This window comes from Oryctolagus cuniculus, chromosome 20 (genome assembly GCF_051225735.1).
Source record: "Oryctolagus cuniculus isolate XC-2025 breed Fujian yellow rabbit chromosome 20, ASM5122573v1, whole genome shotgun sequence".
Classification (NCBI taxonomy): Eukaryota; Metazoa; Chordata; class Mammalia; order Lagomorpha; family Leporidae; genus Oryctolagus; species Oryctolagus cuniculus.
In genome coordinates this window covers 27,595,793-27,616,970 of record NC_142886.1, presented here as the reverse complement: position 1 = coordinate 27,616,970, position 21,178 = coordinate 27,595,793, and the positions used below count along the sequence as shown (strand labels likewise).

Here is a 21,178-nt window from a genome sequence, read left to right as displayed (position 1 = left end):
TGATTCTAAGTCCAGGCTGAGAATCACCTGGAAAATATTATCTTAATTCCTTCTCTCATGTCCTCAACAGTACATTTTACTAAGAAAATCCGTATTATAAGGATCACCTGTGACCTTCTCCGAGCTTATTGTCTTGTAAGTGAATTATCTTTCACTTGACGAAGCTGAATGATTTCTGTTCTGCTGTATGAGCGCGCGAGTGCAGATCGGAGGAAGCAGTCTTGTAACCAGGACTTCAGTGTTCCCATTTCCCTTTACGAACGATGGGAAGTGATTTGAAATTCCCAGCAGTAAGCCGCTCTGGAATCAAAGTGATGGACAGAAAAACCAGACTTTGGGTAATTAGAACAGAGGGAGGAGCTTGAAGGTCGTCTCAGTGACCCCGGGCCAACGAACCTCTGTTTCCAAAGGGCCTGCTGTGGCGCCACGGCCGCAGATCTGTCCGGGGATGGAAAGAAGATCGTGGCTGGCGCCGCGGCTCACTAGGCTAATCCTCCACCTGCGGTGCCAGCACACCGGGTTCTAGTCCCGGTTGGGGCACTGGATTCTGTCCCAGTTGCCCCTGTTCCAGGCCAGCTCTCTGCTGTGGCCAGGGAGTGCAAGGGAGGATGGCCCAAGTGCTTGGGCCCTGCACCCCATGGGAGACCAGGAGAAGCACCTGGCTCCTGGCTTTGGATCAGCGTGGTGCACCGGCCATAGTGCGCCGGCCGTGGCAGCCATTGGAGGGTGAACCAACGGCAAAGGAAGACCTTTCTCTCTGTCTCTCTCTCTTACTGTCCACTCTGCCTGTCAAAAAAAAAAAAAAAAAAATGATCGTGTGGTCTTGGTAAGTATTTCAGCGGTGGGCAGCCCTGAGAGTGTTCTTTCCTCGCTGATGTCTGCTTCCTGCCTGATGCTGATGCCATAAAAGGATCTGGAGGGGAAATGGTGTCACCGTCTTGTTCTTTTTTTTTTCCTTCTAAAAAACACAAGTACCCAGTGACTTGTTGTGCTTGTTCCCAATCATGAGAAATGCTGTCAGCAGCTACGATTTCTAAGTCCAGAGCTCTGTACCAAATTGTTACTGAATTCTTATATCCTGCAGAGTGGTTTTCCTTTTAAAATCCCTATTTATAACCCTGTGGCATTGACTATGTTACTGTGGTACACTGATGACCCTGGGCTGCGGTTCTTGTGGTTTTCTATCATGTAACAGTTTTGTGATGCTTTTGTGCATTCTTTGTTGTCTCTTCGAGTTTTGAAATCTGTCATAAATAAACTTTTTCACTATGCACCTGAAATATTCAAGTTAACTGATTCACATTGTAAATACTCTGTCTTCCATCTTTCCTTTTTATCTTAAGAGAAAAGGTATTCTGTAAATCCATATGAATGATTCTATAATCTATTAAGATGATAAAATTAGTAAGAAATAGAAAATAAGGTTACTGGTAGATCTTTCATCTGCATTTAAATTTATGGCGGAATATTCTGAACTCAGAGCTAGGTTGAAAGAGTTGGGTTCATGGTGATGATTAATAAATAGAACACTGAGTTTTCTGGCAGTATTTGGTCCCAGTGATACTTGTTTTCCCATAAATGTACTCTGCTCAACCTCGGAACCAATACTTTGAACACTGGGCTAATGATTAGCATTTGATGGATGCTGTATAATTCAGCCTATTTTTATTTACAAGACTAATACCATGACATTTTTAAAAAAATTATTGGCCGGCGCCGCGGCTCACTAGGCTAATCCTCCGCCTTGCGGCGCCAGCACACTGGGTTCTAGTCCCAGTTGGGGCGCCGGATTCTGTTCCGGTTGCCCCACTTCCAGGCCAGCTCTCTGCTGTGGCCAGGGAGTGCAGTGGAGGATGGCCCAAGTCCTTGGGCCCTGCACCCCATGGGAGACCAGGAGAAGTACCTGGCTCCTGCCATCGGATCAGCGCGGTGTGCCGGTCGCAGCACGCCGGCCACGGCGGCCACTGGAGGGTGAACCAACGGCAAAGGAAGACCTTTCTCTCTGTCTCTCTCTCTCACTGTCCACTCTGCCTGTCAAAATAAAAATAAAAATAAAAAAATAAAAAAATTATTTATTTGAAAGTCAGTTACAGAAAGAGAGGGCAGGGCAGAGAGAGAGATCTTTCATCTGCTGCTTCACTTCCCAAATGACTGCAGTGGTCTCAATGGCCAGGGCTGGCCCAGGGTGAAGCCGGAAGCCAGGAACTTCATCCAGGTCTCCCACGGGGTACCAAGGGCCCAGGCACTTGGTCCATCTTCCACTACTTTCCCAAGACATCAGCAGGAAGCTGGATCAAAAGAGGAGCAGCTGGACATAAACCAGCGCCAGGTGGTAGCTTTACCTGCTGTGCCACAGTGCTGGGCCCTCCATGACATATCTTCACATCTTTTTTTATTTAAAGATTTATTTTATTTATTTGAAAGAGTTACAGAAAGAGGTAGAAAGAGACTGAGAGAGAGAGAGAGAGAGGTCTTCCATCTGCTGTTCACTTCCCAAATGGCTGCAACAACTGGAGCTGAGCCGATCCAAAGCCAGGAGCCAGGAGCTTCTTTCTGGTCTCTCTTGCGGGTGTAGGGGCCCAAGGACCTGGGCCATCTTCCACTGCTTTCCCAGGCCACAGCAGAGAGCTGGATCAGAAGTGGAGCAGCCAGGACTCAAACTGGCACCCATATCGGATGCTGGTGCTGCAGACCTGCGTTCTAACCCACTATGCCATAGCACTGGCCCCCTATCTTTACATCTTTAGGCCACAGCCTCTGCACACCCCTGGTATCTCGTGTAAGGACTCACATCTGAGTGGGGATTTTTCTCAGAGATATCTGTGATTCTAAGGTGAGCCTATTAGATCATTCTTTGCTTTTCTTTGTGATGGAGGCCAAAGTATAGCGGAAGAAGGAATCTGAAATAATTGTGAGTAAATGAATGAAATCTTCTTGCCAACCTACACCAACAGTAAAAAGCCCAGGCAAATCCCATGTAGCTAGGAATCTTTAATAATAATGCCTGGGGCTGGCATTGTGGCATCACAGGTTAAACCTCTACCTGCAATCCAAGCATCCCATACAGGGGCCAGTTAGAGTCCTGGCTGCTCCGCTGAAAATCCAGCTCCCTACTGGTGGGCCTGGAAAAACAGTGGAGGATGGTCCAAGTGCTTGGGCCCCTGCACCCACATGGGAGACCCAGAGGAAGCTCCTGGCTCCTGGCTTCAGCCTGACTCCACCCTGGCCATTGCAGCCATCTAGGGAGTGGACCAGTGGATGGAAGATCTGTCTGTGTCTCTGTCTCTCCCTCTCTGTAACTTTGCCTCTCAAATAAATAAATCTTTAAAAAAAGTAGCAGACAATGAAATGAGCATTTACCTTATAAATATGGGTATTCACCTGCATACCAGTAAGTTTACCACTTTCCTTAGTGGATATGTAAAATTTCTTTGGAACAAAATCTTATTTTTTTTGAGGATTTATTTATTTAAAAGTCAGAGAGAGAGGGAGAAATACATAGAGAGAGATCTTCCATCTGCTGGTTTACTTCCCAGATGGCCACAACAGCTGGGGCTGGGCCAGGCTGAAGCTAGGAGCTAGAAGCTTCTTCTAAGTTTCCAACGTTGGTGGCAGGGGACTTGCAGGCAGTGGCTTTACCTGCTACACCATAACGTCAGTCCCAAATATCTTATTTTTTAAAGATTTATTTATTTGAAAGGCATAATGACAGAGAGTTACCTTCTATCTGCTGATTGACTTTCCAGATGCCTGCAATAGCTAGGGCTAAGCAGGCCTGAAGCCAGGAGCCATGAGTTCCATCCTGGTCTCTCACTGGTGGCAGGGGCCCATGTACTTGGGTCATCATCTGCTGCCTCCCAGGCACATTGACAGGAAGCTAGATTGATAGTGGAGGTGAGGCGCTGGTGTCGTGGTTTAGCAGGTAAAGCCACCGCTTACAATGTTGGAATCCCTTATAGGCACTGGTTCAAGTCCCAGCTGCTCCACTTCTAATCCAGCTCCCTGCTAATGTGCCTGGGAAAGCAGCAGAGGATGGTCCAAGAGCTTGGGCTCCTGCACTCACGTGGGAGACCCGGAAGAAGCTACTGACTTTGGCCTGGCCTTGCCCAGTCCCAGCCTTTAGGGCCATTTTGGGAGTGAACCAGCAGATGGAAAATCTCTCTCTCACCGTCTCGCCCTCTGTAATTCTGCCTTTCAAACAAATAAATCTTAAAAAAAAAAGTGGAGTTGAGACTTGATCCCAGGCACTTAACCTGCTGCATCATAATGCCCGCCCCCAAATCCTGTAGTTTTTGCTTCGTTCCTAAGTATTTCCTGATGGCAGCAGCTCGCTGATACTTTCCTCCTGAAGTATTGCCGGACTTCTGCTTCCACCAGGCTGGAACTCTTGTTATCTGATTACCAGGCCACCCCAGCATCTGTTCTCCATCCACTGTAGCCATCCCACCCTGGATGGTGATGGCAGGTCTCCCTGTGGTCTCCAGGGTCAGGTCCTTCACAGATCTGACGCGTGCTACGGAATGAAGAGGACTTGACTGACCCCCTATAAAGGTACTGATCTCTGCTGTGGTTTCAGTTCGTGCTCCCTCCAGAATTCACGCCGAAGCTAAATCCCAATGAACAGTAGTAAGTGGGGCCTGTAGGAAGTGTATTAGCTTTATGTCACTAAAGTGAAGTGGCGAGACAGGCGACCTAGGAAGAAGTGAGGTTTATTTTGGCTCACAGTTCTGGAGGGGCGTGATGGAGGGGCTGCTGTTGGTGATGGTCTTCTGGTTGGCAGAGTCACAAGGCAACAGGAGTATCACAGGGCAAGACAGGTAGCACCTGTGTGCACGTGTGTCTCTGTCCCTCTGCAAGGCTGCCAGGAAGCAACAAATCCTCCCCACTTCCCAAAGGTTCACCTCCCAGCACCATAGTTGGGTTAGGTTTCCATCCTCTTAACACCTTGCAATGGGAAGTACGTTCCAACACATGAGCCCCTGGGGGACTCAAAGCCATATCCAAGCTATGACAGGAGGGTGAAATTAGGCCCTTGAGGGCCGTGTCTTCATGAATGGGATTTAGTGCCTTAAAAACTGGCTGGAGGGAACCAGCCAGGTCTTTTGTTGCCCCCACCCCACCCCAGTCCCTTTTGCTGTGAGGGCACAGCATTGCCGGTGCCATCTTGGACGCAGCGTCAGGTGTCACCAGACACCGAACCAACCAGTACCTTGGTCTTGGACTTCACAGGCCCCCAGAACTGGGAGAAAATAAATTCTGTTCCTTACAGATTGCCCAGTCTCTTGTGTTGTGTTAGAGCAGCCCAGAGACATACTGGCTTGGTTGATCCTTGTGGTCTCTAAAACAAGACCATATTTGCAGACTTGGAGTCTCAGGGGAGGTTGTTTTTAAAGCCCTTGATAGACGCTTAATTAATAAGTCTTGAAGCCATTTGGTCTGACCCCTAGAGACAAAGTCTGTGTGCCTGGGGAAATAGCTGTTCCTTCGTGATCTTCTAGAGGTACCAAAATAGGGATTACCAGGGAGAGGGAGGAGACAGACACTCTGGGACGGCAGGCTGGGGCCACCAGCCGTGGCCATCAGCCGTGGCTGTACAGAACGGACGCCTTCCCATTGAAAAGGCATTTCTGGAGCAAGGCTGTCAGGGTGCTCGGTGCTGGGATAAGACGGTAGGGCAGGAGCCTGTCTCGCGAGGTGCCTGGGGGAACTGCATGCCTCACGCTGGGCCATTTTAGAAATGCTGTATTCTCATTCCCTAGAGCACAGCTGAGCTCCTCTGAGAACAGAGCAGGAAGTTCTCCTGTCCCCCAGATAGCCAGTCCCAAGTCCCTAGAGGAAAGGGCCCTGTGAGGGTGGGGCTGAAGCTGGCAAATGCTCGCCTGAGGTCTGTGTGCTCCTGATCAGCAGGGCCACCGACCACTGAGCACCGGCCACACTGAGGGACGGGGCCCCGGGACTGCAAACACGAGATTAGCCTCTCTGGCTCAGAACCACAGGCCTCAAGATCAAAGGGAGGGCTGCTCCTCCTGTCCGGAGAGTGTGGTCGTTCCGAGAGGACCTCTGCCCCTCTCCCTGCCCTTCCCGGAACCCCCCTTTTCCATCCCTCAGTTGATCCTCACTGGTGGCTCCCCTGGGGCCGCGTTGTCTTGCAGTCCTCAGTTTCATTATTTCAAAGGCAGAGTTGGGGGGGGGGGTGTCATCCATCTGCTCGTTCACTCCCTAGATGGCCGCAGTGGCTGGGGCCGGGCCGGGTCTCCCACATGGGTGCGTGGGCCCAGTGAGCCATCCCCTACTGCATACCCAGGTGCATTAGCAGGGAGCTGGATCGGAGGTGGTGCACAGACCAACGCCCACACGGAGTGCCGGCACCTGCCTGGCTTCCCTGGCTTCCTCTGCCCCGGTCTCCAGGGCCCTGCGGAGATACCAGCAGTCGCTGCAAGCCCTTGAGAGCTGAGGCCCTCTCCTTGGTTCTGGGTGGAGGGGGAGGCAAGAATGGTTCCCTGCCTGGGTCTTGGGGCCAATCTGTCACTGCGGACCATGGGGATAGCTCCCATGACTTAGATTCTGGCTTTAACCTTCAAAATAATCCTTTTCAAACACATCTCGAGGTCAGGAGATGGGGCTAAAACTAAAACCATCACAGCCGAGAACCAGAAGGGCCGCGTCCCCCTCTAGTGGCTGCACAGAGGGATCCCGGCGAGGGGCCTCCAGTGAGCGTCTCTGGTTTAGACACCTGTCTGTGGGGAAGGGCGCTCGTCTGGGTTTGGGGGAAACATGATGAGAAAGGAGGGTGTGGTGGTCAGTCCTCTGTGCCCCCTTGACCACAGCGCACCCACATCAAGCACCCTGGCCATCGGCGGGGGCTTGTGATGAGATCAGCATCTGGAGCCGTGGCCGCAGGAGGCTGCCCTCCCCCGCGTGGCGAGGGCACCATCCAGCCCACCGAGGGCCTGAACAGAGCAAAAGGCAGAGGAGAGAACTGACCCCCTTCCCCAGCCTCACTGCTGGACCTGGGACAACCACTCTTCTCAGGCCGCGGGAGTGTCCAGCTCGCAGATGGCGGACTGGGGGCACTTCGCAGCCTCCACAATCACGTGGGCTGGCCCCATAAAATAACTCAACACCCCCCCCCCCATAGACTCCACTGGTTGCATTTCTCCATAGAACTCAAGAATGGGGGGTGCTTCACGGAGGCGTCATGGACTTGGGATCCCGGGTGCATCCACGGGAAGAGCCACAGCGTTTATCCCCTGCCGCCTCCGCCCGGCCCCGGCCTGGCTTTCACACTGGTACGAACTGGAAGACACCTGTTGAACTAGCAGCCTGGACTCGGGGAAGATGCAGGTGAGTCTCCTTAGTTGATGAGCTGCATCTCATGCACCAGTGAGAGGCGGGGCCTTTTGTCGTGGTGTTTGATCAGGACGGCTGTGTCACCTCTTCACCTGCTCTCCTTGCAGTCCTGTGTCATTTGCCACTGATTTGAGGAGGGCTGGAGGAATCCCAGGTTAGAGAGGCTCCTCCATTGATAGGAAGAGACCCAGCTGAACTGACACAGCTCACTCCCGGAAGCCATCCTGGAACAGACGAGCAGACAGGAGACAGACCCACAAGGCTGAGTGCTAAGAGTTGGAACTGGTCAATTACAAACTGAGGAGCAGGTGGAAGGAGTCAGCTCCGTGGCAGTGGGGGTCCTGTTGTATTCCCGGAACCACCTGCACCCATCCTGAGTCGCAGCCATGGGTGTGTCGGGGAGGGCTCCACACGTGTCGGTGGGCTGAGTGGAGACCAGGGACCAATCCTTTACTAGCCAGAGCAGCACAGCCACCAGCTTTTCTCCTGGGAGACACCCCAGTTCACACCCTCACGAGATCTGTTCTCCAGCATCACTCAGGGCACGGGAGTGGCCTCAGGTGATCAATGGCTCTGCACCTGGTCCTGGGGGCGGGGGATGTTCTATCCAGTTCTCTCACTTCCCAGAGGTCTCTTGAATGTCTCTATTGCCTGGAGTTGAGACTGGGAAGAGGCAGGTCGGGGAGGAGCCTGGCAGCCTCAGCAGTGCTGGAAATCTTTTCAGATTAGAGTTCCCAAAGGCAGGTGAGAGGCAGACACAGCTGCCACCTGTGTCCTGGGACAGCGACAGCAGCATCCCAGCACCCCGGCTGGCCAGGCGTGGCCCCTGAGGCCTGCCCGCAGCTCCCACCACCTCTCCACACCCAGAGGGGCACACTGCACTGAGGGTGAAGGAACACACCACCTCTCCCTGGAGCTCGTTCTATCTGTAGAACCCACAGGAGTTTTGATCACCTTCAGTTTCAGAGTGTGCAATCGGGAGGTGATGATTCCTGGCAGACATTCGTCTCCGGTGTCATGTCAAGGGCTACTGGGCCTCCTCCAGTGGGCACGTCTGGATACCAGCCTTGAGGAAAAGGGTGCCCGGTGGCAGAGGGCAGGACAGGAGGTATCACAGGGTCTCCTTCACTGTCAAGTCTCAGCCACCGCCCTCCGCTTCCCTCTGCCTTTGCTAGGACAAACCGACCTGGAGGACAGAGGGGCCCACCTGGTCATTCCAGAGCTCCAAAGCCAGGTCATCTAAGAGGCATGCCACAAAGGAGCCCAGGATGAAGAGAGAATGAGGTGCCCTGGGCTGGGCCTGGAGAAATGGGACTCGTGGCCGAGAAGGCGGCTTCCAACTGAACCAGACACACAGGGCTCTGTAGCCTCAGCCATGCAGGCGAAATGTAATCTAGGCATGGGTCAGGAAAGTCACCCAGAAGCCACCAGGCTCCTTCCAACGTCTGCTTGAACACTGCCATGCACAGGAACTGGCTCCTGCCAGGGAAGCCCGTGGAAAACTGTCACCTGGCTGGCGTCCTCAGGTGGCCTGGTCAGCAGCTGTCCATGCTGCCCATGGGGAGCCTGCCTCCTGTTCCCAGGGCCATCTGTCAGTGGAGTTGCCCCTGGGGCTGAGGGGCTGGATGGAGAGGGCGCCTCGCCCAGTGCTGGAGTGGGACCCTGAACCACGGCGCCATCCCTCACCTGGGCACTCGGCTGCTCACTAGGTGCTGTCGTCCCGCTGCCTCTTCTGTCCTCTCGAGAGTCTAATAGGCAAGCTTTGGGGCCTGTTGCTCTTCCTGGCCTTTAAATTTAGGGACCAGGCCTGCCACAGGGTGGGCAAATGGCTGACAGACTTTTGCCAGCATTCCAGACACGGGGTGGAGTCCAGCTGGGACAGTGTTCATCTCTGGGACCCAGCTCAGTCGTAACCGAGCAAGGGCGTCAGCCTTTGAAAGGTGCACACACGCTGAGACAGAGAACAAGGGCACTCCCATCCGCTGGTTCACTCCCCAAACGTCCGCAGCGGTGGGGCTGGGCCAAGGGCCAGGAACTCAATGCAGGTCTCCCATGTGGGCGGCAGGGACTCAGTTACCTGAGCCATCACCGCTGCTTCCCAGGGTCTGCACTGGCAGGAAGCTGCAGTCAGGAACTAGAGCCAGGAATCGAACCCAGGCACTCTGATTCGGGACACGGGTGGTTTAACTGCCGAGTGGAATACCCACTCTGGGCTTCAGCTGAATGACCACGTTCAGTGTGGGCATCCTCCAGAGTGCAGTACAGTCGGAGGGGAAAGGAAGAGGCGCTCAGACTTCCTCATGGTGCCGTGGCAAATCCGCCAGGCATTTTAATGCACATCCTCAGGTTGTCTTCATCACTGCCCCATGACACAGCAGGTTAAGACCTCCCCCCAAGTCCCCCCCCCACCCCCCAGGACCACCTGCTCTCCCTGCATCTGACAGCTGATAGGACTGAGGCAGCAGGAAGGCAGATCCAGGGCCACAGGTCAAAGTCAAGAGCTACAGTTCTGGTCTCCTGCCTCCTTGGTTAGGACTCGCTCCTTTCCAGGCCTTTCTAGGCCTTTCCAGGCCACCCAGCCTCTGCTCCTGTGCCCTCCTCCCGGCCCCTGTCCCGGCAGGGTAGCGCTCGGGGTCTAGGCCCTGAGCTCAGCAGGTGTATCGGGCTGCCGGCAGGGGTGAGTCACTTGGAAGGCCTCCAAGGCCAGCAGCGTCTTGTTGATGCGGTTGATGGTAGGGTACGGGCTAAGATCCACCTTGTACCTGTGGCAGAGAAACAACCCCTTAAGCAGTGAGAGAGCAGAGCGGCAGGGCTGGGCAGGGTCCATGGGGCTGGCCAGGGAAGGTGGGCCTGTCAGGGAGAACCTTAGTCACAGGTAGTTCTCTGGGGATGGGTAGGTCTTGGGCAGTGTCACTGGCCTCTGTTACCTGCTGTTCCTACTGAGAACCGACTGTGGTAAGGTCAGTGCTAGGCATTTACGTGTACTCTCTACCCGCGTGATGAGCTTCTTGGGGCAGGGAACATCTAGCATTTCCATAGCTCTACTGCCTACCCTGAGGCCTTCCACTGGTACCCTACTGAGGGCCGATGGAGGAAAGCAGAGGTACAGCTCACTGCTCTGGGGACAGCATGCAGGTGCTCCTGGGTGTCCACCAGGTGAGCCACCTCCTCTCAGGAGCAGGGGCCATCTGTACAGGATCACCTGGGTGCAGGAGGCATGGCAGGGACAGTTCAGTGACTTCTACTGCCCTGTCTCCTCTAGGCCCAGGTGGCTGGTGTGGCCTGGCACAGTGGGCTCCTTCGCTGGCTGGGGTAGGGTCTACATGATTGGCTACTCCAATAGCTAACATGGGGTGGGGAAGGGCCTGTGGGTGGAGCCAGAAGGGTGGGGCCATCCCTTACCTTTCAGCATTTGCCACCTGAGGCACTAAGCACAGATCAGCCATGGACACCTGAGAGAGTTGGGTGGGTTTGCATCAGCGTGAGCACCCCAGCCTCACTGGCTAGGCTGGGTATGTCCACTGCGATTGTCCTGGGGCATTGGCCCCTGCCATCTGCTTCCGCTCCTCGCCCATCCCCAGCCTCATCCCAGGCCACCCTCCAGGAGCCCCGACAACCGACTCCGTGAGTGAGCAGGTTTGATTGGCTTGGTGGACGGTCCTGTGCTCGCCAAACACTGCCTTGGCCATTACAGGTAGTAATGGCTCCCAACAGTGAGCAGAAGTCCCACAGGTCCAGGGCTTTAGCCTGCAGGAGTCAGGGCACCTGAATCCTAGACTCTCAGAACTGGGAGGAATGGCGACATCATCTGGTCTCATCTCTCAGCTGATGCCTGGACCAGCTCATCACGCAGAGATGTGGCCATCTAGCTTGATCACCTCCAGGAAAGAGAAACTCGCTCCCTCTTGAGGCAGCTTGGTAGGAATGAGCTGACTGCCAGGAGGCTAACTGTGAAGCACAGAGGTTCCCGCCCGCCCCCAGGTCCCCCCAGCGGGTGTCTGTTCTGGAAGCTCCACACCTGCCCTGGGGGTGAGGATGGAGGACAATGGCTGAGTCCAAGAGGAAGGGGGTGACAGCCAGAGGCCAGCCTTGGAGGGAGGCTGCTGGGGGCAGGTGGGGGCAGGCTTACCTCATCTCCCACGCAGTACTTCCCCGCAGTGCTCTGCAGGATCTGCTCCAGGGCTGTGGGAGGCCACATGAACAGCCTCACGCTGGGCACGCAAAGCAAAGGGGTCCCCGACCTCTCTGAGTGTCAGGCTGGCGCATGGCTGCTACAGGGCATGAGGCAGCCAGGTCTGGGGACGAGCTAGTTACCCCAGGATCCGCCAGCCTAGCTGCCCTCCCCCGCTCCCCCTCCCCACAGTGGACAAGGCCTGCCACTGGCCAGCCGCAGCTCCCTCAGTTTCCTGTCTGGAGTGGGCAATGAAGCAGAAATCGGGCCATCCAGCTCTGAAGGGCCAGGGCCCTCAGGTCGTGAGGTCCCCAGAAGTGCCAGCGCCTGACCAAGGCTTGCTCAGCCCACTGTCTCCCGACAGCCGTGCCCTCACCCATGCCGAGCCCAAAGCAGCAAGGGCGGCCGGTTCAGCGCGGGCGCTGCAGTGGGAGGCCGCCTGGTCTGCTTGCAGGAGGGGGACTCACCCTTAAAGCCAGAACTGATGACCTTCTGGGCCCAGGGCAGCTGGTTCTGCTCTCCCACTTGCTTCAGGACAGACAGGTTCTGTGTGGCCGAAGGAACACCTGTGACTGCTCCGGGAGCCTGGCTGGGCCTCGCCATCAGCCAGGTCCCCTCGTCGGTCCCTTCTGTCCCTGGCTGTACACTTACTCCTTCCCCCAGGTTTCTCGAGTCCCTTCTTCCCATCAGGGTGGAAGAAGGTGGCCATCCAGCCACCTTCGCAGGCCGACAAATGGCCCCTGTCAACCAAAAGCCGGGGGACTTTGGCAACTATGGGCAAGAACAGGGTCACAGGACGGTGCTGTGGCTGCGGCCACAAATGGCTGAGACCCATTTCCCTCGCCTCCAGTGTTTCTCCCTTACACAACCCCTTGCAGGAGAGGGAGTGTGTCAGAGGAAAGGGGGGTGGGGTGCACAGGACTGGCTCCAGAGATTTCCGCTCTCATTCCATCCTGGCCACTCCCAGAGCCTTTTACACCTGGACTGGTTTCCTCACCCGTTAAATGCGGAGGTCTTTCTGCTCCGACCTTCTTTGTTAAAAAAAAAAAAAGCAAGATGACACAGTGGGTGGTGGCCCAGGAGCCCAAGGTCCCTGCTCTGCTACGGAGCCATGTGACTCAGCCAAGTCACTCCACCTTTCTAGGCTGTTCCATCATTGTGGTGCCAGGAGGTAGCACAGATGCACTGTTTGAAACCCTACTGGACCCCCAACACAGGCGTAACTCCGAGATACTGCGGGTCCGCTTGCAGACCACTGCCATAAGGTGAGTCCCATGAAGTTCTCTGGTTTCCCAGAGCATATAGGGGTACTTTGAAAAGTCCATGGAAAATGCCTATTAGGAAAACACCAGGCATGGATTTCAAAAATATTTTTGCACGAAAATAAACTTATTTTTAATTCCTTTTCCCATGCACCTTTGGAGGTACCCACGTTTAAAAGCTATGTTTACACTACACGAAGTGTGCAAGAGCCTCATGTCTAGAAAAGCAACATGTAAGTTAATCAAGAATGTGGCTGAGAGGTGCCAGTGATCATCTGAGCTCTCAGGAATACGGTGCCATAGACCTGTTCTGCACAAAGATGCCACAGACCTTCAATTTGTAAAACACGCAGAGGCCACAAAGCAGAAGGCGGAGCACAGTAGAATGAGGTACGTGATGCACAGCCCACAGAAGGGAGCTGCGCCGGGCCCTGCGCCTGCTCAGCCTCTCCCCAGCCGCTCTGGTCCTTTCCTCGCCTCCAACCCTCTCGATGCATCCTTGGGAACCTTGGGCTCCTTGCAACGCAGCTGAGGACCGACTGGGTGGAGGACTTGTGGGATTCCCAGCCTCTCGCCGCAGGACCTTGGTTGAAGTCCCCCAGTATCCCTTCAGTCCTCCTGCTGCCCCCCTCCCCAAAGCCACACCCCTCCCTGTGGGCTCACCACAGTCACAGTCAGTGTGTGAGAGGTGTGCAAGGGTGAGGTGTACAGGGGCCCCACCTGCAGGGGCTGGATGCCGCCCGCGATGAGGTCAGAGATCATGCGCACGCTGGCCCTCTTCTTTGGGTCCTGAGGCAGGAGTCGCGGGGTGGGCCGGGTCTCCTCCAGGTACTCGATGATGGCCAGCTGTCCGGAGGGGCACAGGGAGGCAGGGAGCGGGCTGGGAATCCCCGCAGCAGAGGGACAGTGCTTCCTCCCCCAGTGCCACCCCCATCTCCCCACCTCCCCCTGCCCTCCTCAAATCCAGCCCTGGAGTCTTTTTGAATCTCGCCCTGCAGAACATAGTTCCCAAATGCTCAAGTCTCTCCTTGCTTCCCCGACACCCTCCTTCTCCCCTTCTCGAGCCCCTGTGTGCTAGGTGCCCCGGCAATGCATGGGTGGGGAAGAGCCGGCAGGTGCTTCCCCAGGCCCTGTACTCACGGACTGGCCTAGGATGAGTCCATCAATCTTCAGGGTCGGCACTTGCATCATGGGATTCAGTGCCCGGAATTCCTCCGAGAACTGTGGAGACACGTCCGCGGTGGGCTGGGTGGCAGGGTCTGAGCCGGCTTGAGCAGAACCATGGGAGCAGGAAAAGCCCAGGCCCGCTGCCCATCCACACGTCCCTTCCCTGGGAAGGCCCTAACTCCCGCACCCAGGGTAATACCTTGTGTACCCAAAGTCCCCCCAGCCGCTGAGCTACAGCTTCCTCCCAATGGCCTAGCTGTGTATATCCCCCATCCCCCTGCATCTCACATGGTGGTCACTGAGGTGGCTCTTACCCCCGCCGGCCAGCTAGGGGGCCCAGTACAGGGCAAGGACCCACCCTCCTGCAGTCAAGCATTGAAGAGCCCAAGCTTTGGTAGAGACAGGCCCCTGGCTCCCACTACTGCACAGCTTGCCGCCTTGTCCCATGAGGGCGAGCTAGCAGGTTCACTTCTAGGGAGCAGACACCGCTGCTGGCACCTCTCCAAGGCTTCTGATTCCCACACTGCAGTCTGGGGACTGCCTCCTTACCTGCTGCCCCCCGTCCTTTATGAGGTCGATGGGCACCGTCTCGTAGTTGATGCCTTTCAAGACCAGAGCTGGGAGAGACCAGAGACAGCAGAGCTGGGGTCAGCCTCTGGCTACACTCCCAAGAAGACTACCTTCCCGGCACATGAGGCTGCAAATGGGCAGCTTTCTCTGCCCTGCCGTGTGGCCAAGGCCCAACTTGGCACCATTTGCTCCCCAGCTTTCCTTGTCACCCCCACCTGCCACCCCAGTGCCTGAGGCTCTCTCTGCCTCTGATCCTGAACTTGTGGCCTTCACACCCCCCAGGTGGTGCTTTAAGGGTGTGTGCTCAGGCACACTGGGCCCTTGGACAGCAGGGCTGTGTCTTTTTTTTTTTTTACTGTGCTATTTCCCTGTATCTAGGAACCTGTAACCTGATAGAGAAAAACTGGGACTGCCTGAAGTTTGCAGAAGTAGGAATTCGCTGCATGGCCTATATCCTCTCTGGGGCTGGTTTTCTCTCCCCAGGGGTGAGGATAAGGGTTAAATAATTAACACTCTAATGGACTAGCTATGCTTTGCTTTCCTCTGGATATCTAGTAGCTAGTTTTGCTAGGAAGTTAAGCCAATGTACAAGACTAGAGTCTCAGGCTGGGAAAAGAGACAAACCAACAAATCATTTACATTTAACCATCTACATTATGGATTATTGTGCACTCCCCTCAAGAGATAGAGGGCTGTGTCTTGTTCACCTCTGCACCCTGCCCCGGGCCACTGGTAGCTGGCTTTGGGTAAGGGCAAAGGAGTGAGGGGAGGAAGCTGAGGTGTGTCACAGTGTGAGGAGGGCCTGGAAAATACGGGGCTCCTCCTCGGCCGGTGCTCCGCTCCCCCTGGAGAGTGGACGTGGCTGGGGCACAGGCGGGGAGGACACAGCAGGCTGGCGCTCCCACTGCTCTGGATTCTGGCTCAGCCAGGGCAGAGGCTCCGCGGCCCAGAGCCAGGGGTGTCAGCTCTTGCTCAATGATCCCAGCAAGTCTCAAGTGACTGCAGGACAGAGGTGAAGGGGTCTCAGGGAATGGGTGTGCATTTAGGGCCTGGCTCTGGAGGCAGGCTGCTTGGGTTCAAACCGCATTACGTTCACTTGCTAGCTGTGTTGCCCCAGGCAAGTTAACTTCATGGGCCTCTGGGCCTCAGTTCTCTGATTCCCTGTGCCTCAGTTTTCCCTTTCTAGGCTGCAGAGGTGTAAACTGAATCATGTGTGCGAAAGCGCTCAGCGAGCTCTTCCTCTGTATGACCATGAGCTTGCTAAGGGCTGGGGTAGGCCAAGGGAGGGAGGGGGGAACCAGAACTAAACCAGGACGCCCTACTTTCTGCTTTCCCGAAGCCTCTGCCGTGGACGCTGGTCCCATTCTGTTTAACTTGCCAGATCAAACAGAACCCCGGGAGGCCAGCTGTTCCTCTGCCAGTTGCCAGGGACCTCTGGATTTTGTGAGCCTGCTTCAAGCGCGGTTGCTAAGGGAGAGCAGTGTGGGGCAAACAGGCAGTCCCTGGGGGAAACAATCCACTTCCTCCCACCTCCGCCCTCCTATTACACTTCCTGGTGCAGTGCCATTCAGGGCTAGGCACCCCAGGAGCCCCCTCAACCCCCTGGGGCTTCTGCACGCTGCCCAGATGCTCAGCGTGGCAGAGCTGCACCTCTTACCGATTCGAACTCTCCATGAGCAGGAGCTTCGGAAATAGGAATAGAGGATGGGCTGGCAAGAGAGAGGACAAGGGTGCGCGTGAACCCAGGCTCGGTGGGGTCCCCCTGGGAGGAGGCACCAGCCAGCACGTCTTCTTCCCACCCCGCCAGGCCTCCTTCCTCAGGCCTCTGTCTGGGCAATTTAGGCCAGACTCAGCTCTCTGGGTCAGAGGCCCTGAGGGCCACATGAGGTCCCTCAGCTCCAAATGGTGCAGGCACCAAGTGCCCCAGGTCCAGTGGCCCCCCGCACAGCAGCTAGCCTGGGAGTGCCTTCCTTACCTTGCTAGACTCCGTCATGCTGCCCCAGTGATCTCTGACCTCCCGGGGAACAGTCCCCTCAGGGAGCTGCAGGGCTCGGGGAGGGACCCTGAAGGGGTGGACCCCATGAGCCAATGGGAACGCAGGGCTGGACAGGCGTCAGCCGAACTTTGACTCGAGTCGGAAAGGGCATCTCTTTCCAACTCATAGGCAGTTTCTGATGCACCTGGTGCAGACAGGCTTGGTGTCCTGGGAGCCAGTGTGGCCTGCTTTGGGGCAGTAGCTTAAGTGGTGGAGTGGGCTGGGAGCTGCCAAACCTGGGGTCTGGATCCAGAGTAGGAACCAGCTGTGTAGGCTTGGACGCACTCCTTTCTCTTCAGCTCCCTCATTTGTAAAACAAAGGGTTGCCCTAAAAAGATCCCTTCCAACAGTGGCACAAAGGCCAGCAATTCCCATTTTGTTTTCCAATGCTTTGGTGCCCCTCTCCTTCAATCCCCCCACCCACCACTCCTCCCAGATGCTCAGCTGGCCACATAAAACACCTGACATTCACCCTGGACGTGAGGTCACAAGCTGGCAGCCCCCAGGGGCTCTGTCTGAGCCTGCATGGTACAGCGGTGTGAAAGTGATATACACACAGCGGAAATCTGTCCTGTCCCCTCCTCTCACCCAATACTGGGCTGCCACCGTGAGCCTCAGCTCCCAGCCACACGATCAGGAGGAGGAACCTCTAGTACGCCATGGTTAGCCGTGTGGCAGCCGTTTCTCAGATGCTGTGTTTTGTGCTCCCGCATCCCATCACGTGCACAGTGTGCCCATCTGTGAAGCTGAGGTCTTCAACCCTCCTCCAGGATAGCCTTAGCAGTAGATGACTCTGACCAACCATAGCTAATCTAAGTGTTCTGAGCACACACCCACCGCTCTGGAACAGGCAGGCAAGGCTAAGTAAGCGACAATGTTTGGTACCTTAGGCATACTAAATGAATTTCCAGCTTAACAGTATTTTTTCCGTTTACTTACAGTGGATTTACCAGGATGTAATCCCATTGTAAAGCGAGGAACATCTCTATTTTAGTTTATTTAAAAAGATTTATAGGGGCCGGTGCTGTGGCATACTTGGTTAAGCCACGGCCTGCAGCACCATCATCCCATACAGGCTCTGGTTCAAGTCCTGGCTGCTCCACTTCTGATCCAGCTCCCTGCTAACGTACCTGGGAAAGCAGCAGAAGATGGGCCCCTGCACCCCTGTGGGAGACCTAGAAGAAGTTCCTGGCTCCTGGCTTCCACCTGGCCCAGCCCCGGTCATTGTGGTCATTCGGGGAGTGAACCAGCAGACGGAAGGTGTCTCTTTCTCTCCCTGTAACTCTATTTTTCAAATAAATATTTTTGCAGGACACAGCAGGGTGGCGCAGGCATTCATGACACTACTCAGAAAGGTGCACAATTTTAAAACTTATAATTTCTAGAATACTCCTTTTAATATGTTTGGACTGCAGTTAACCGCAGGTAAAGGGGGACTGCTGCACATCATGTTTCTTTTTGTACTTTTTTAAAAAAATTCTTTATTTGAAAGGCAGTCACAAAGAGGCTGAGGTGGGGCGCAGGGGCAGGATCTTCCATCCACTGGTTCACTCCCCCACCCCCCACAAACCTCCCACCCCCAACCGGCTGCAGTAGCCAGGGCTGGGCCAGGCTGATGGTCGAAGCCAGGAGCTTCATCTGAGTCTCCCACATGCGTGCAGGGGTCCAAGGACTTGACCCATTTTCAGCAGCTTTCCCAGGTGCATTAGCAGGAAGCTGACTCAGAAGTGGAGCAGCCAGGACTGGAACCGGTGGCTTTACCTGCTATGCCACGGTGCTGGCCCTTTCTTTTTTGTACTTGTAAAGCTCAAATTTAGGCCTGCATAAAGTATCCATCTTAGCAGTGCTCCTGGAAGAACTATTTCCAATTCAAATATGCTTTCGGATGACCCTAGCAGGTGTTATTTTTAAATCGTCTCTTACACACGGTATTAGAGCAAAACTCCACTTGCAAATGTGGGGGCTAGGCATTATCAGCGGGATGCAATGCCCCACCTTCCTCAGAGCTACAACAGGGGCTCGCAAATCTTAGGGCGCACAGGACTCATCCGGGCCGCTTATGTAACCGGCTTCTAGGCCGGTGCCACCGGAGACAGCGGCTCTGGAGCGCCGCATCCATGCTTCCTGGGTGCGCTCCGAAAATGCAAACGCCTAGGGAGAGAGGAGCTCGCAGCGCCGTGCATTAACCGGGAGGCGGAGACAAAAGGCGACAGAGAACGCGGCGAATCCACGCCGCCCCGTGCGCTAGAGCGAGGACGCCTCCTAGAACCCGCCACTCCCGGGACCACAAGGGCCAGCCAGCAGCGCGCATGCGCGGCGCACTGTACGCTGGGAGTCGTTGCCGGAGCTGTGGGCAGAGCGCGGCGGGCTAACTCTGACCTCGCCCCCAAGGGGATCTCCCTTTCTCTACCTAGCGAACGTCTCCCCAGAGGGGCGTGGCACAGACCTTGGCCGCTTGCATCTTACACTTCGGGCGACCCCTCTTCCAGACCAAGACACTTAGCGCCTGGGACTCATCGACGACTACGGCCCAGGACCCGCGGCTCCCGTCTGGACAGGGCGAGGGCTGGACTGGAATGGGCTCTCCCCGCGCTCCGGGCTCGGCCCCGGCCCGCCCCCTGGCCACGCCCCGACTCCCGGAGCCGCTGCGAGTTGCGGGCCCCTGAGCCCTCCCGGCCCCGACATGCTCTGCGCCACTGGCCGCCTCCTAGCGGCCCGGGCGGCGACCACGCTGTCCGCCCCGCCCAAGTCCCGGGGCTCCGCGTTCCGCTGCCGGCGGAGGGAACTACACTTCCCAGAGCACCCCGAGCTGCTCTTCTGTGACTCCTCGGCGGGGTGGCTGACGAGACCGAGCGTGCCTCCGGGCCGGAGGGCGGTCCTGAGGAGGGGGAGGATGCCGCCGGCCATGGGCGGAGGCCTGGCCGGGCCCGAGCCGCGTCCCCGGAGGGGCCGCAGTGCCTCCCAGGCTGCTAGGGCCGCGGGTACTGAGGCGGCGGCGCGAAGCCCCAAACGGCCTGCCCGGGGCTCGTGGCGCTTCGAGGCGGTCGGCCGGTGGGTCCCGCTGGCCCTGGTGACGCTGCTGTCCTTCGCCACCCGCTTCCACCGTCTGGAGGAGCCGCGGCACATCTGGTGAGCGACTGGACGAGCTCGACGGTCACCATGGCAACCGGAAGTGCCCTCTGATTGGCCTGGGGACGCGTAGGGGGCGGGGCGGCGGTGGAGGGGAACCTGAGATTGGCCCCTGTGAGGTGTAGTTTGTGTGCGCGGGAAAACGATTTTGCCCCGGTGGTGGGGAGGGGCAGTGGGATTCTTAGGATTGAAGGGAGCAGTGTCCATGCCTCCCAGGTTGTGCTGGAGTGTCTCACCTACCTCCGAGATGGTAGCTTTCAGAGGTGTTTTGAACTTTCCCCAGGGAATTGGGAATTTCTGGCACGGCCCGAGTTCCTAATCTGCAGGCTTTTCAGGCATTAGCAGAGGGGAAAGGTTCTTAGTGGGCACCTCCCTCCTATAGAGCAGGGTGTCAGGAGGCAGGCCGGGGGCTGCCCTGTGAGAAGGAATCTGTTTTCTGAAAGGTTTTATTTGGTACGACCCAGATGATCATGGTCTCCAGCTGGAAGGGGGGAAAGGTAAACTACTTGAAAATGGTTAATTCGGCCACGGAGTGATACCATATCTGTTCAGTTCGCCTCAGCATTTAAGGCTACTCTCAGTGGGTCTCTAAGTAGCAGGGTGGGGCCAACCTATGGTATTTACCTCAACCATGCCCTCTGGCATTCTGGGTTCAGCCACCTGTGAATAAGCTGGCGTGGAGGGGCAGTGAGTTTTTATTTTAGGGAACTGGGATGTAGTCTAAGGCCAGTGTGTTCATTATGACCTGTGCATGGGAGTTTGGAGTGACCTCTGATCTTCGTTGCCTTTGCCAATAACCACCCCCGACTCCCAGGGGAAACAGCAAGTAGGCCCATTCCAGCATTGCTACCTGAAGTGGTGCAGAGCGCTCTGCTCGGCGCCCTGTGTTATATTTTATTTGGATCACCGTTAAATTTAATTTAGCTCATCATTACATTGGTTTGGTTAAGTCACACGGGCAGTGTCATTGCCAATCATTGTACAGGACATCAGGGAAAGGGTGTGACTTCTGTCCGTCACACTGGTAGCGTTTGGTGCTGACCCACATGTTTGCACACGTGCTGGGGTTGTGTGACATCAGGCACATCAGAACAGTTCCAGTCAGACCATATCCACATGGGTTTTTCAGTTTTCCTAGTGCGGTGACAAACTCAGAACAGGCTGCTACTTGCCACTTGATTTAAGTGAGCATTGGGTGGTTAGCCGGCCTTTGGTGCTGGACCTGGGGGATCAGGAGAGCACTAGGTGTCTCCCTTCTCTTTGTATTTCCAGGGATCTAGGGTGTTCCTTCTCCAGGATTGGGGTTCTTTGCTTCCTTTCACTGCCACGTGATTAGTGTGTCCCCCACCCTCAGTGTTGTAACTGTACCTTCTCTTCAGTTCTCCCCTGCTCTTATCCAGGGGCAGAAATGGCCACAGTGTCATCACGTCTTCCACCTCGACACGTGTGGGCCCCTGTGGAGACCTGAAACAGCAGTGCACACAACCAGGTGAC

The 21,178-nt window shown here is 55.8% G+C and overlaps 2 protein-coding genes across 5 annotated transcripts in view; one reads left to right on the top strand and one right to left on the bottom strand.

The window, feature by feature from the left end:
• Positions 1-9,648: 9,648 nt before the first annotated feature.
• Positions 9,649-19,133, bottom strand: GSTZ1 (glutathione S-transferase zeta 1). Of its 3 annotated transcripts, none has more exons than XM_002719629.6 (9): positions 19,002-19,133; positions 16,178-16,229; positions 14,500-14,567; positions 13,924-14,004; positions 13,504-13,629; positions 11,989-12,067; positions 11,480-11,532; positions 10,753-10,802; positions 9,649-10,112 (listed from the first exon to the last, which is right to left on the bottom strand). In XM_002719629.6, the coding sequence occupies exons 1-9, from the start codon at positions 19,014-19,016 to the stop codon at positions 9,986-9,988; spliced, it is 651 nt and encodes a 216-aa protein (XP_002719675.1). In that variant the 5' UTR covers positions 19,017-19,133; the 3' UTR covers positions 9,649-9,985. The 3 variants fall into 3 exon arrangements, with proteins under 3 accessions (XP_002719675.1, XP_008270215.2, XP_017204945.1); XM_008271993.5 differs by lacking the exon at positions 19,002-19,133 and adding an exon at positions 16,496-16,531; XM_017349456.4 differs by lacking the exon at positions 16,178-16,229.
• A 105-nt stretch (positions 19,134-19,238) lies between these two features.
• POMT2 (protein O-mannosyltransferase 2) overlaps positions 19,239-21,178 on the top strand; it is a 45,419-nt gene continuing 43,479 nt past the window's right edge. For both annotated transcript variants that reach the window (XR_016226628.1, XM_002719630.6), the window contains exon 1: positions 19,239-19,684. Coding sequence is in view for 1 of the 2 variants with exons in the window: in XM_002719630.6 (XP_002719676.2) it covers positions 19,239-19,684 (446 nt within the window). In the remaining variant the exon portion in view is untranslated. The remainder of the gene's footprint in view (positions 19,685-21,178) is intronic.

Bases quoted from the DNA above. Each gene is read 5' to 3' on its own strand.
- GSTZ1 (XM_008271993.5), bottom strand. The intron at 14,568-16,177 runs GTAAGAGGTGCA...GGTCTCTCCCAG, and splicing joins CTCATGGAGAGTTCGAATCG to CTCTGGTCTTGAAAGGCATC. The intron at 10,113-10,752 runs GTAAGGGATGGC...TCTCTGCCACAG, and splicing joins CAGGTGGCAAATGCTGAAAG to GTACAAGGTGGATCTTAGCC.